Source organism: Leguminivora glycinivorella, chromosome 27, assembly GCF_023078275.1.
Source record: "Leguminivora glycinivorella isolate SPB_JAAS2020 chromosome 27, LegGlyc_1.1, whole genome shotgun sequence".
NCBI lineage: Eukaryota > Metazoa > Arthropoda > Insecta > Lepidoptera > Tortricidae > Leguminivora > Leguminivora glycinivorella.
Window position 1 is genome coordinate 5,095,927 of NC_062997.1, and position 14,938 is coordinate 5,110,864.

The following is a 14,938-nucleotide window of genomic DNA, read 5'->3' on the forward strand; positions in this document are numbered from 1 at the left end:
GGTGCGGTAGTCTCTAAACACTAAACACTTGAATCAAAGGTTAAAATTCAAAAGAGCGACCTTATCTCCTAGTGAGTATTGTATTATTTTGACCTTATATTTCCCAACGTATCGCACTTATATTTTAACAAACTGTTCTAGGTTATAAAATAACTATGCTAAAATAGTAAATTGACGAATATTGTTATCAAATAATATAATACTAACTAGTGTGAACTTAGTATGAATCTTGGTATGAATTCCGAACATTCCGAACGCGTACTTCTCAATGTCAAAAACGAATGTCATCTGTCAGTTGTTATCTGTGCTTGTTCTCGTTGTTCACTGTTTTTATTATTTATTGATCCCAATCTAAATACTCCGTAAACCAAAGGCTATTTGCTTTTATTTTGTTACAATTTGTACAAAGATAATAAAACACATCTTGGTAAGCAATATGTCTAAATCCACAGTAATATTTTTACAGCATACAATGATTTAAATAAATTACTATAGTGATTAGAAACACTACTTTTGTTATTTCGTTTTTCGCCATAAATAAAAGTAACATATTATAAATTTTGTTTCTACAGTGAATTTAAAACAGCAGCTATGCTGCCACGTCAATATTACAACGAGCAAGACCTCCGCAAACGACAAATTGATACGTTAAAAATATTCAATGACAATGTGCAAGAAGTGACTGAAAACACGGAATACAAAGTAGATTTCACTATAAACGGGAGGATTTTCAGCTTGAATGTGATATTAGGGCCTGAGTTTCCTAATGAGAAGCCAGTGATATTGGTGAATCCTCCGGTGTCACATCCATGGGTAGCGGAACATTCGAGTCAAGTGGTGGGGGCTCCGGGGTTGATCCAGTTCACTGTGCATTCTGATTTGGGTCGAGTTGTGCATGCTGTTATTAGGTAAGTACATAATAGTTGTCATGTATTATAGACAGGGACGGCTCACTTCTCGATTCTATTGCTGCACTATAAGTACATAACGGCGACCGCGAGTTCGCGGCCCATTCAATGGTGACGACCTTCACGCGGCGCAATAGAATTCAATGTCGGCTGCTTGAGTGCGGTCCGTTTGTCAAAGTAGGTAAGAATTTGGAATGGCTGCATTTTGTGTAAGGTAGTGAGCCTTCTATACTTGTACTATTATATATTCTGTGTCTATTATATATAGACAGGATTTTTTTGCAGTTGTTAAAATGACAAGGACTTTTTTCTATGAGTTTACATACATATATGCAAAAGAAGCACAAAAATTTCTGCGAAATTGGCAGGCTTGAAGGCTCAATAAACAAATATAATTTACAGTGTCTAGAGCTCAAAAGAAGGAGGAATAAGTCAAATTATAGGCCACGTCTTTGCCTTTGGCTAGTCTGTGGCCAAGAGTAAGCCCATTTATTTGGTAGGTTACCTATCAAAAAGTCGAAAATTGTAATGTCGATTATTAGTAGCCCGAAAACGCTTCCCATTTTATTAATTGGCCTAAGTTTTGTTTGCCCGAAAGTACTTTTCCCCTATTATTATTTTCCCGATTCTTATTTCGCTGTAATTTTGTTTCGCTTATGATTCGAAACACTTATTAAAATTCCTAAGAATCATTTAACAACTACTTTTTGTCGCGTAAAGTTTTTATTCCGAAATATTATTTAACCGCTATATCAAAAGTTCGAAATTCGAATTAACACTTATTAAAATTCCTAAGTATTCATTTGACAGCAATTTTGTATGGCGTATAGTTTTATAATTCGAAATATTATTAAGCACCTATATCAAAAGTTCAATAAATCCTTAATTTTCTAACAAAAGTTTGTTCCCGACCCTCACGGTCGCAGTTCTTACTTGACCTATGAGTCCTTGCCATAAGAGTTTGTGGCAAAGGTTTTTTTTTTTTTTTTTTTATGAAATAGGCAGCAAACGAGCAGACGAGCCGCCTGATGGAAAGCAGTCATCCCCCATCAGGTTTGTTTCTGTAGGGTCGCAGTTCTAACCTAACCTAACCCACTTTCTTACAAATGTTTGTTTCTGTGAGGGTCGCAGTTCTAACCTAACCTAACCCACTTTTCTAGCACAAGTTTGTTTCTGTAAGGTCGCAGTTCTAACCTAACCTAACCCACTTTTCTTGCAAATGTTTGTTTCCGTAAGGGTCGCAGTTCTAACCTAACCTAACCCACTTTTTTAGCAAATGTTTGCTTCTGTATGATCGCAGTTCTAACCTAACCTAACCCACTTTTCTAGCACAAGTTTGTTTCTGTATGGTCGCAGTTCTAACCTAACCTAACCCACTTCTCTAGCACAAGTTTGTTTCTGTATGGTCGCAGTTCTAACCTAACCTAACCCACTTTTCTTAGCAAGTTTGTTTCCGTGGGGGTCGCATTTCTAACCTAACCTATTTTTTTGTAATGTTTCTATAAAATTATATTAGGGAAAACGACATTTCGATGTCGCGTAGCATCGAATTTATGAAAAGGTGTTAACGAAACGGTTGTCAAATGATAAGATTGGCAACCGTTCTTCTGGTTATTGAGTTTCTATAAAATGATATTAAGGAAAATGACATTTCGATGTCATGTAGCATCGGATTTATGAAAAGGTGGTTAACAAATTGGTTGTCAAATGATAAAGTTGGCAACCGTTCTTCTGGTTATAGAGTTTCGGGAAAACGATAATGTGGCATAGCAAACTAGCGACATTTTAAAAATATGGTAAACAATGTATTTGGATTATAAAAATTCTGTCAACCGTTTTCGGACAAGTGATAATCGGACAAAGGATTTTCGAAACATCGATAGGTTACCATTTGGTATTATACCCTTACAGGGAGCTCCAGAAAGCAGTGCCAGTGGAAGAAGAGCCCCCACAGAGCAGCCCCTCGCATGCCCCACACTCCCTGTTATTCCCCGAGCTGGGGGAGCTCACCATTGAGGAGCTGCATGAGATCCTCGAGAACACCGACTTGCAGGTAACTTCAAACAATGGTATGATATACAACTACCATGATTTCTTGTCCATTTAACATTATTTGCAGCATCATGTGAGTTCAATTAAAACACATACCTACATATATTCATGCCTGCTGCTCTTACCGAGATTATGCGCTAAGCCAGACCGGTCATCAAATAAATATTGACTTCTTCTTCTTCTTCTTCGTCGAAACCTCATGACTGAGGGTCGTGACCACCATAAGTCGCTGTACGTTGCAGTGCTCTCCACTCAGGCCGATCTTTTGCCTTCCTAAAGGATCCCTGGAGCCCAACGCGCGTGACCTTCTGTATTGTGTTGAACCAGCGCGTGGGTAATCCGGCTCTTTTACGATGGCCCTCCACTGGTCCGACGATCAACGCCTTCTCAAGGCTGTCAGGATCTTGAAATATTGACTAGAGATGGGCCTAATATGGACCTTGCCGAATACGAATATTCGGCCGAACATTCGGTTCAGATCTTCGGTTACGCCATATTTTTAAAGCGAATGTTAAGATTAAAACTATGAAATTATTGATAATGGTTATACATACTACAACTATGTTCTTATAATTTAGTGGATAACTAAAACTTAGTTAAAACAACTCTGAACTCTTCTCAACATAATCATAATCATAATCATTTATTTCTGAGAATATGGTACAGTTTTGGTTAGTAAAATAGGTGTTAGAACAGCATATTCTGCCGGCATGCAACGGCGTTGAAATATTTACATGAAGTTGAAGGGGAAAATAATGTAACATAAAATTAACATAATCAATTAAGTACCTAACATAAATTTAACATTAATCATAATCAACACAATATAAACATTCCAAAATTATTGTATATAGTGCAGCGGTAATATAATATAGTTAACATAATCAGCAAAGTCATTCAAAAAGTTCTTGTACCGAGTAAAAACATTTTTGCAGTAGCCACTTATACATTTTTTTTTCAAATTGGCATGTTGGCAGGGTTTTGAACTCATCAGGTACATGATTAAATATTTTTATAGCCATATAACTAACTCTTAAACTTCGGTTATTTAACTTTTTTACAAAACAATTGTGCTTATATTTTGACGCATTTTTGGTAGTTCCTTAGAAAGCTACTAAAATAGGAGCTTATTATCCAATGGAATACGTAAGATCTTCATTAGTAATTTACTTTGTTTATTCGGTAAATAATCGGCAATACAACCGAATTATTCGGTCGAATACGAACATTGAAAAACTTGCCGAATATGCCGAATACTGAATATTTACCGAATATTCGGCCCATTTCTAATATTGACTCAAAATATTGCCAACAGGACAAACTTCTAGAAACCACCCCCCAACTCCTGGCCCTGAACCTGGAGACAGAAGAGCTCATGCTGAGCATCGAGAGGATAGCCCGGGACAACATCGCGGAGCAACAGAGGCTGGAGGAACTGAAGACTGACGTTGTGGACCGGATATCCGCGCTGTTCCAGATGAAGATCAACTATGAGGAGCTGCACACTAGGTGAGGCTTTATGTGCAGAACGAACTTCTGGAGACTACTCAACTATTGGCCTTGAATCTGGAGCGGGGTTCAGAAGGATATTTATCACAATTGTCATGAGAATTGTCACACTTTCATGATAATTATCACAATTTGCATGATAATTATCACAATTTGCATGATAATTATCACAACAATTATTGTGATCTTAAGGTGGATATTTATGGATCGATTATAGCAAACAAAATGAAGTTTTTTAGTTGGATTTTAGGAGAACAAATTGAATAAATATCATCAAAACCAATGGAAATAAAATTTTGGCTTAACTTAACGGAATTTAAATCCATATTATAAATGGGAAAGTGTGTGTGTCTGTTTATCCGTCTTTTACGGCAAAACAGAGCGATGAGTTGACGTGATTTTTTTAAGTGGAAATAGTTGAAGGGATGGAGAGTGACATAGGATAGTTTTTGTCTCTTTCTAACGCGAGCGAAGCCGCAGCCGCAAAAGCTAGTTATGAATAAATGAGTCTGAGAGGATAGCCCGGGACAACATCGCGGAGCAACAGAGGCTGGAGGAACTGAAGACTGACGTCGTGAACCGGATATCCGCGCTGTTCCAGATGAAGATCAACTACGAGGAGCTGCACACTAGGTGAGGCTTTATGTGCAGGATGAACTTCTGGAGACTACTCAGTACTCAACTATTGGCCCTGAATCTGGAGCAGGGTTCGGAAGGATAATTATCACAATTATCATGAGAATTATCACACTTTCATGATAATTATCACTTGAATTGACAGGCGGTAACTGTGAGGTAACCGAGAGGGGGTGGGCGCAACTTTTAGCGGGGAGCGGGAGTGGCCATACTGTACGATAGTATGTATGTATGTATGTATGTATTATGTTTAAGCTTTATTGTACATAAAGAAAACAAAAGAGACACAGTTACAGAGTCAGTAATATACAATGTAGGCGGACTTATCCCTTAATGGGATCTCTTCCAGTCAACCTTTGAGGAAATGAGTAGAAGCGAATTAACGATGAGTGACGAATTCAAAAATGTACAACCACTAAAAGAATTAAATGCAAATTTTGTATACACATGGTAACAAATATATACATATACAATTACATTAATACACCAATATATACATATATAATAATATAATAATAAATAAACAAATATTCATAAAATATATATTTATATAGGTACTTAGACCAAAAAGTATATGGATATTAATTCGAACCACAAAGCAAGACGACAATTAAAAAAAAAATAGATAAAAATTAAAGAGAAACAAAAAGAGAGAAAAGAAAAAAAAAACAATCCGATAAAAAAAAAAAATTAGTGTCGGAAAGCCATAGTTTTTTAAGGTTATTCTTGAGTGCTGCTACAGATTGGGATTGCCTCACGGACACCGGTATCTCATTCCACAATTTAACGGCATAGACAGAAAAGGATTTTCTGTATGTCCGCGTCTTATTGGGTGGAATTGCAAGAGCAAGATTGGCGCTAGATCGCAAACGGTGATTACTGCCAGCAGCCAAGTAACTAAATCTTTCGGAAAGGTAACGTGGCGAAGACGGATTAAATAAGACATTAAAAAGCAGTGACAGGACATGCACGTCTCGACGACGGCGAATCGGCAGCCAGCCAAGCTGAGATCGGAACTGGGATACGCGATCAAACTTACGCAAACCATAGATGTAACGGATACACAAGTTTTGCAACCGCTCGAGTTTGTCAAGCAGCTCCTCACTAAGGTCCAGAAAAGCGATATCACCGTAATCTAACAAAGGAAGCAACAATGACGAAGAAAGTGTTATTTTTGTTTGAAGTGGAAGAAAATTTTGTAAACGCCTCAGCGAGTGGAGAGACGCAAACACTTTATTGTTAACATCAGCGACGTGAGCTGCCCAGGACAAAGTTTGATCTATGGTGATACCCAAGTTTTTCACTGTAGAGGAAAATGGGATAATTGTTCCGATCAAAAATTACGTTGGGTACCACCATTTCCGACAGTTTGGACACAAAGTGAGGGCCACCGATGACAATCGCCTGCGACTTCAACGCATTCACTTTCAACCCAAACTTGTGAGCCCAGAGACGTATTGACTCAAGGTCGCTGTTGATTTTATTGACAAGATGAGGAAACTTGTCCATGCTAGCCGACGCGTAAATTTGCAAATCATCCGCGTAGAGATGAAAACTACACTTTAAGGATTCAGTAATGCCATTAATAAAAATTGAGAATAGGAGAGGAGAGAGTATCCCTCCCTGGGGAACACCAGCAGACAGATCACACCAATCCGAAATCTCGTCGTCGACCCTGACACGCTGGCGTCTCCCAAAGAGGTAGTTACGGAACCAAGATAAAGCCGTCTGTGACACATTAAAAGTACGAAGAATATGAAGAAGGATATCAAAATCTACTGTATTAAAAGCACTACTGAAGTCCAAAAGTACGAGAAGCGTAAGCTTTTTATTTTCAATATTAAGACGAATGTCATCGGTAACCTTCACCAGAGCCGTGACAGTGCTATGCCCGGGACGGAAACCCGACTGAAAGCGATTCAACAACTCATGCCTGTGGAAATATGAGAGAAGGTGGTTATTAACAAAATGTTCGACAATTTTCGATAACACTGGGAGGATGGATATGGGACGGTATTGGGAAGGTCACGTGGGATTAGAAATTTTAGGTAGGGGTATGACGTGAGCTAATTTCCACATAACAGGGAATGTACCGGAAGTAAAGGAAAAGTTAATGATTTCTGATAGAATTGGAGCGATTGAATCCGCCACGAGCATAAGCATATCCAGGCTAAGATGGTCCTCCCCGACAGCCCTCGTCTTAACATTTTTTAACATTGAAATAACCTCATGTGGAGAGATACTGACAAGAGTAAAAGAAGAAGAGTCAGGGACAGGTCTAGGAGCATTATCAAGAGAGGATAGAGTTGCTTGTTTGACGAGAGGATCTAAAGTCACCGGAGATGTGCTAAAGTGCTGATTCATGAGATCTAGATCTAGAAGGCCCGTGGAACGATGAGGAACTTTGCCCAGCCCAAGTGACTTCAGAAACTTCCATAACTTGAACGGGGGGCAGTTATCAATAGACTTATGAACTATGACTTATTATAGACTTAAGTACTCTTTATTGGGCAATTTTTTCAAAGTTGTCCACCCCACATTTTTTGGATTTGGAATTTTTTATGTGGTTTCCACTCCGAATCGCGAGCTCTTTCAATCCTAATAGGAGAAAAAAAGTGTCCCAAGGTTTTTTTCCCATTCCGTTACCATTTTTTTAATACATTTTGTATGGCAGTAACGGAATGGAAGGTCTGAAAAATGTATGGAAATCTTGGCACATTTTTCTAAGACCTCGCGATTCTGAGTATGAATCGCGTAAAAAATACCCATGTTACAAAAAAAGTGACGTGGACATCTTTGAAAAATATGGCCCTATAGGCAACTTGACTGTAGTTAAAATAAAATATTGTATACATATTGCATACATGCACGAAATAAAGCATCAGACAATTATTAGAAAAACATGGATAGAAGTTATTGTTTAAATCCAATTTCTATTTAATAAGTCAGGTAGAAATATATAAAGTAACTGAGTTGACCGTGACGTCACTCAATTCGTTCTCTTATAAATTCCATATTAGCAAGTCGTTCAAATTCGTTTTGACAGTTCTTAAAAAGAAGCTGATTTGACTAGGAGGCAAGTAGCCTATTATACTGTGCCTCTAGTGTGGTAGTTTCTAACAATTTCGTTTGTTCGCAGACATCAGAAATTGTCGGAGGAATATGATCCGCACCGCATAAGAGATTGTCTGAAGACGGCTGCTTTGAAGGCAGACGAAGACGCGGAATCTATCGCAGAACAGTTTCTGTTGGGTAAGAAGTGGCATAGAGGAATAAGTTATAAACTGAAATAGATACCAATAAGCTAAAGAAAAAGCGATCAAGCCCACTGGTGGCGAAGCCGGGAATCGAACCCGGGTCTCCAGCTATCGCGGCTGACGTGTTCGACCGCTACACCACCCCGACCGCCGTTTTGTGTTAAAAAAAAAAAAAAAAAAAAAAATATTTAATAAAATAATTTGATTCCTACATCGATAGAGAAATAAGTTTTTTTTTATTATAAATGAGCTTACTCTTGGCCACAGACTAGCCAAAGGCAAAGACGTGGCCTACGATGGAGTGAGCTCGCCCAGAAGATGCCTGTTTTTTTGCAAAAATATCATTTTTAACCCCCGACGCAAAAACGACGGGGTGTTAAGTGACGTGTCTGTCTGTTTGTCTGTCTGTGTGTGTGTGTGTGTCTGTGGCATCGTAGCTCCCGAACGGATGAACCGATTTCGATTTAGTTTCTTTTGTTTGAAAGCTGAGTTAGTCGGGAGTGTTCTTAGCCATGTTTCATGAAACTCGGTCCACTATGTCGCGGTCGGGGGTTTTTTCAAAATTTTTAATTTTGTGGTTAGGTTAGTTGGCACAAGCTTTTATCGCCGACTGTACCTGTCTTTCAACAGTCATCTACTGCTCTGCGAGACGTTTCTAAAAACTCCTTCCTCGATGGGGATACGACGTTTCATAACAGAGTTCCTATGAACACCTTTCTGCTCCATCATCAGATCAGCTCCATGATACCATAATATCATAATATTGCATTGTCACGTGATTTACATATGTATGCAAAATTTCCGCTCAATCGGAAACCGGGAAGTGGGTCAAAAGCTGCTACGTTTTGACCCAACGGACATACTAACAAGGCAAGTCAACATTTTTTCAAGGTGGAAAATTAAAAAAAAAATGGCTCATGTTTTTCTTATATTTACCTGATGCTTTATTTCGTGAATGGTATAATAGTACATTTCGTTATTAGTGCGAGAAGTATGTCATCACCGCACGAGTCCCGAGACATTCTCTCGAAATCTCGGGACGAGTGAAGAAACATAATCATTTACGATTTGGGACGATTGTTTAATGTATACTTATATTTTAATTCAATCGACCCATTTATGCCTCGATATATTGCAAATAACATTAAATAATTATGACAAATCGCGTAACATATTAAGGTTTTTGAACGTGCTTGCATCAAGAGACGACTCTAATTTGACAGAAGACGCGTTTCGTTCCATTCTGTTTACACGACTCATTGCGACCTATTTCTTCAAAATATAAACCATTTTATAAATTATGTTTAATATGACTAAAAGTAAACAATTACATAGGAAATATCAATGTTTTAAATATTAATGCCTTAATAGTATGTTTATAGTTTTATTCCGTCTTAGTAAACTAGACTAATATTAAAACAACTCGGTAAGTAGTCGTAAAATGGAACGCATACTTTTTACGCACTAGTGCGTAAAAACCAACTTCTCGCACGCTAAACAGCCAAAAAACGGGCACTTTTTGAGCAACTGTATTAAAAAATATCCTTCTTTTTCAGGTAAGATGCCAGTGGAGAGTTTTATCTCGCAGTTCGCCGAAACGCGCGCCCGCGGCCAGGCGCGAAGGGCGAGGGAAGAGAGACTAGCACATCAGCTAGCGCAGCTACACCGCGCCACCTAGGGCAGATGGCTACAGACGAATATACTCATACACTCAACAAAATAACCTAACCACAAAATTAAAATTTTGAAAAACCCCCGACCGCGTCATAGTGGACCGATTTTCATGAAACATGGCTAAGAACACTCCCGACTAACTCAGCTTTCAGACAGAAAAAACTAAATCTAAATCGGTTCATCCGTTCGGGAGCTACGATGCCACAGACAGACACACACACAGACAGACAAACAGACAGACAGACAGACAGACAGACAGACAGACAGACACGTCAAACTTATAACACCCCGTCGTTTTTGCGTCGGGTGTTAAAAACATGATAATTGATAACCTAACCTGTGGAATGAATTGTCGCCTACGGTATTTCCGGACCGATACGACCTTCAAATCTTCAAGAAAAGAGCGTACACCCATCTTAAAGGCCGGCAACGCACCTCCAACACCTCTGGTGTTTCGGGTGTCCATGGGCGGCGGTGATCGCTTACCATCAGGCGACCTGTCTGCTCGTTTGCCTCCTATCTCATAAAAAAAAACACAAAATTAAAATTTTGAAAAACCCCCGACCGCGACATAGTGGATTTTCATGAAACATGGCTAAGAACACTCCCGACTAACTCAGCTTTCAAACAAAAAAAACTGAATCTAAATCGGTTTATCCGTTCGGGAGCTACGATGTCACAGACAGACACACAGACAGACACGTCAAACTTATAACACCCCGTCGTTTTTGCGTCGGGGGTTAAAAACATGTAATCTATGGAAGAATGCGTTACTTTGCGGCAATCCATTTTCCAGATTCAAAATCTAGAACATTCCTTTGCTAATCCGCGAGTAGATAACGTGCCAGTCAATCAGTGCTAACCCGTTATACTTACCTGCGTCTTTGTACAGTCGACTATAAAAAAATGTATCCACTTTTCACTTTATTGCATTGTAATAAGGTGAAAATGTTACATCTCTTTGTAGTCGACTGTACATGCAAGTATTTTTTCAGTACAGATGGTGTTTTTTTACGCACTAGTGCGAGAAGTGGTTCATTATATGCTAGGTCGAAACTTTGGAGGCTCATCTGTACTGAAAAACGTCGTACCATACACGTGCGAAAAGAAAATTCGAAACTCATGTCTATTTAAAACACTCCCTTCGGTCGTGTTTTAATTTATCGCCACTCGTTTCGAACTTCCTTTTTTACGCACTTGTATCGTAATGTACTATTTCATCCCCCAACATTAAGTGATGTGTCTGTGGGTACGTAAAGAAATAAACATTGAAAAATTCTGACCGCGAACTATACAGATTTATGAACATTGAATATTAATAATATTGTATTGTATAATATTTATATATTACAAGTAAGACGTTCTTACTGTATTTATGTAATAATGTAACAAGGTTTGTGCAATAAATCGATATTTGCAATATTTAAAATGTCTTTTATTTGCACAATTAATAAACTATGGAGTTCCTTAAAGCCGCTGTACCAATCCTTGGACCAGCCCCTTGGCCAAGCGTGTAGAGGGCTACTTGGTCGTATGTTGGCAGTTGGCGCCAGCGCTGGCCGGCCAACCGACTGAAAATTTCTATGTAATCTAGCTTTTGATTATACTTGTAGATGGCGTTAAGTGTCACTTTTGACATAGATTTATGGCTCGAAAGTGACTCTTAACGCCAATCTACAAATAATCGGTGGCAACAAGGCATTTTTTTTGTGGCGCCATCTATGTGTGGTGCAGTGTATGCGCGTTCTCAGGCGGTCGCATTTTAATGTATGGGATGGAATGATCTAATATTTAATCTATTGCTAGATTTAAAAGGGTTTAGTGTATTATAATAAAACAGTGTCTTTCAACAGCCTTTTATTGGAAACTTCATGCATTTATAAACCAGCAAACACCTACACAAGCATACTACGATATGAGACACGCGGTCATGTGTGAGCGAGACAACAATACCTAGCGTCTCGCTCGCACACCGTTCGCATGACCGCCATACCAAAGAACAATATTGCATTTTTCATAACACGATTTATCCGAACACAAATATCGTGCGATAGACATAGTATCTATTACTATAATATTCTATTTCAAAATTTACGCAAATATTTTAAAAATCGTATAAAAATAAAGGATTTTCTCGAAAATTACCAACTGCCCAATAGTCCTGCTCGTCATTGACAATTTTAGAAAAAAAAAACAATAACTAATTTGAAAAATTTGCAATTTTTCGTAAAAGTTAATGGTTTTTCTTATTAAACGCTTAATATTACAATCTGTAACTTCTTGCTTAGAAAATACAATCGATATTGAAGTTACTATTAAAGAATACTTTCACGTGATTTTTTATCACCTGCGGGCGTAGCACACTAGTATGATAAACCTCATCGGTGCGTCTCTAGTGCGGCGTACAAATACTTAGTGCGAAAAGGACAAGACTTTAACACACGACCGTGCTAGTAAGCTATGAGCTATCGGCTATAAAATAGTATTTTATGCAACAGGCGTTTAAAGGAGGTCAAAAAAGACGAGTGGCGTGGGTAACAATTTGAGGCGAAGCCGAAAATTGTTATTAAGACGCCACGAGTATTTTTTGACTCAGTTAAACACCGTTGCATACAATACTTTTTCTACGACCATGCACTTACTTTTTAATAGTTTTCTAGAATAGCTTTCGTGAAATTCGCACTATTTCCTGTATTTTGACTTGTCGGCCTCCCCTCTGCTCCTGCCTCACCCTGTCCCCGCACTCCCCCGCGCCGCCGCCGCCACCAGCCCCCGCCGCCCCGCGCACCCACGCTATATCCCTTAAAGGCTTCCTAACAATCCTTTGAATCCTTTAAGAACTATATCGTATGCGTGGGTGCGCGGGGCGCCGGGCGGGGGCGGGCATCTTTTATGTAGGGTTTTAACGATCTATGCACGACACTGTAAATGACGAATAACAACACGGGAGTAGAAAAACGAACAAAAGATAAGCACTCCTGCAAATAAAAGAGACGCGGCGATTTTAATAGCTCACCGCTGGGCGAGTAGCTATAAACATCGCCGTGTCTCTTTTATTTACACGGGAGTGATTATCTTTTGTTCGTTTTTATAGCCGATAGCTCATAGCTTACTAGCTCGCGGTGGGACCAGTGCCTGATGATAACATTTTGCGTAGTTTTGAAATAGAATATACCCATACAGATTTCTTAAAATAATTATTGTGGACCCCAAATTATAATAACAAATAAGTTACTAAACTATAATATTTATACATAAACAATTTCTACAAAAATGTCACCTAACCCTGATTCATAAGAGAAGCTCATTTCCAGTTACATCAGTAACAATTCTTAGGATTAGTAGAATTAAACTTGCTACCTACCAAAGACATACATATGTATGTAACTCTATTAAGAGTTTTGAATGATTCACGGTTATTTTCATTACTTATATAGACCGTGATTACGTACCAATGAGTTTTTCTGAACTTATGTTCGAAATATCATTTGATATTCGCCAGTCGCTTTTAGGTGAAGGAAAACATCGTGAGGAAACCGGACTAATTCCAGTAAGGCCTAGTTACCCTTCGGGTTGGAAGGTCAGATGGCAGTCGCTTTCGTAAAACTAGTGCCTACGCCGAATCTTGGGATTAGTTGTCAAAGCGGACCCCAAGCTCCCGTGAGCCGTGGCAAATGCCGGGATAACGCAAAGATGATGATTACGTTTAACTTTGAGATCCACCCGCCTTCAGTTTTCCGTGATACATGCAACTGCGTCGAAATATCGGGAGCTCGACAAAAATCAAAAAGGTACTTAATCACGGTCTATATCCCGGTCAATATAAGTCTATATGTAACTCCGTATAGACAGATAAAGTCTAAGAAATAACCTTGGAACCATCAAGAGAAATATACGGTCGTCTAGATGGCGCTACACCTTTGGTTGATTCTCGGCTAGATGGCGCTAATATTAATATTTGACAATTTAACACATATCAAGTTTAGAATACGGACCAAATTTTCGTTTCGTTTCCTATACTTAAAATAAAATATTTTATGCAGTGCACGAAATTAAGTAATACATAATTAGAAGAAAAATATGGACAGTAGTTAACTAGTTATATTTAAACGTAATTTCTATTTAATAAGTCAAAGAGATGGATATAAAGTAAATGAACTGACCGTGAAGTCACTCCTCAGTATTTCATAGTAATTCCATATTAGCAAATCGTTTTGACAGTTCTTAAAAAGAAGCTGATTTGACTAGTAGGAAACTAGCCTATTGTCAAAACTGGTCCTAAAGTTTGAGCCTGTGTCGAGAGATGGCAGTCGCACTGTGACAACCCATTTTACTTTGACAGTAATCCATACTAATATTATAAATGGGAAAGTGTGTCTGTTTGTTTGTCCGTCTTTCACGGCAAAACGGAGCGACGAATTGACGTGATTTTTTAAGTGGAGATAGTTGAAGGGATAGAGAGTGATATAGGCTAATTTTTGTTGTTTTCTAACCCCCCATTTCCCTAAAATGGAGGGTAGAAGTTTGAAGCCACGGGCGCTTTTGGTGGGACCAGTGCTTTAGCTCTGCACCGATAACAAGAAGGAGTATGGTATCATGTCTTAGTAAGATGACTTTGACAAGTTAGCACAGGCTTAACCTAGCTCTGTGATGGTTTTTTTTTAATACTACGTCGGTGGCAAACAAGCATACGGCCTGATGTAAAGCGGTCACCGTAACCTATGGACGCCTGCAACTCAAACAGTGTCACATGCGCGTTTCCTTTTGCTGTGTTAAGTACACAGCAAAAAGGAGTGCACAAGTTCCAAGGAGGGTTCGGGTTGCCAAGGACAATAGACGGAACAAATTAGTTCCGTAAGTCCTCCCGTCATCAGCACATCGCACCCTCGTTGAGCTGATGGT

At 38.8% G+C, this 14,938-nt stretch overlaps 1 protein-coding gene and 1 non-coding gene across 4 annotated transcripts; one reads left to right on the forward strand and one right to left on the reverse strand.

Annotated features, from left to right (window-relative positions):
• The first annotated feature begins 306 nt into the window (after window positions 1-306).
• Window positions 307-10,170, forward strand: LOC125240266 (vacuolar protein sorting-associated protein 37A-like). Of its 3 annotated transcripts, none has more exons than XM_048148125.1 (7): window positions 307-427; window positions 573-908; window positions 2,820-2,961; window positions 4,276-4,368; window positions 5,002-5,102; window positions 8,245-8,357; window positions 9,919-10,170. In XM_048148125.1, exons 2-7 carry the CDS (start codon window positions 592-594, stop codon window positions 10,038-10,040), a joined length of 888 nt encoding a protein of 295 aa, XP_048004082.1. In that variant the 5' UTR covers window positions 307-427; window positions 573-591; the 3' UTR covers window positions 10,041-10,170. The 3 variants fall into 3 exon arrangements, with proteins under 3 accessions (XP_048004082.1, XP_048004081.1, XP_048004080.1); XM_048148124.1 differs by having other exon boundaries at window positions 4,276-4,352; window positions 4,986-5,102; XM_048148123.1 differs by lacking the exon at window positions 5,002-5,102 and having other exon boundaries at window positions 4,276-4,469.
• Window positions 8,438-8,511, reverse strand: Trnas-cga. Its single transcript has one exon. It is a non-coding gene; the product is annotated as a tRNA-Ser (tRNA).
• Window positions 10,171-14,938: the final 4,768 nt, after the last annotated feature.

Excerpts from the sequence above, each read along its gene's own strand:
- LOC125240266 (XM_048148123.1), top strand. The coding sequence starts at position 592 with ATGCTGCCACGTCAATATTACAACGAGCAAGACCTCCGCAAACGACAA. Across the intron at positions 909-2,819 it reads GTTGTGCATGCTGTTATTAG|GGAGCTCCAGAAAGCAGTGC; the intron begins GTAAGTACATAA and ends ATACCCTTACAG. Across the intron at positions 4,470-8,244 it reads TATGAGGAGCTGCACACTAG|ACATCAGAAATTGTCGGAGG; the intron begins GTGAGGCTTTAT and ends GTTTGTTCGCAG.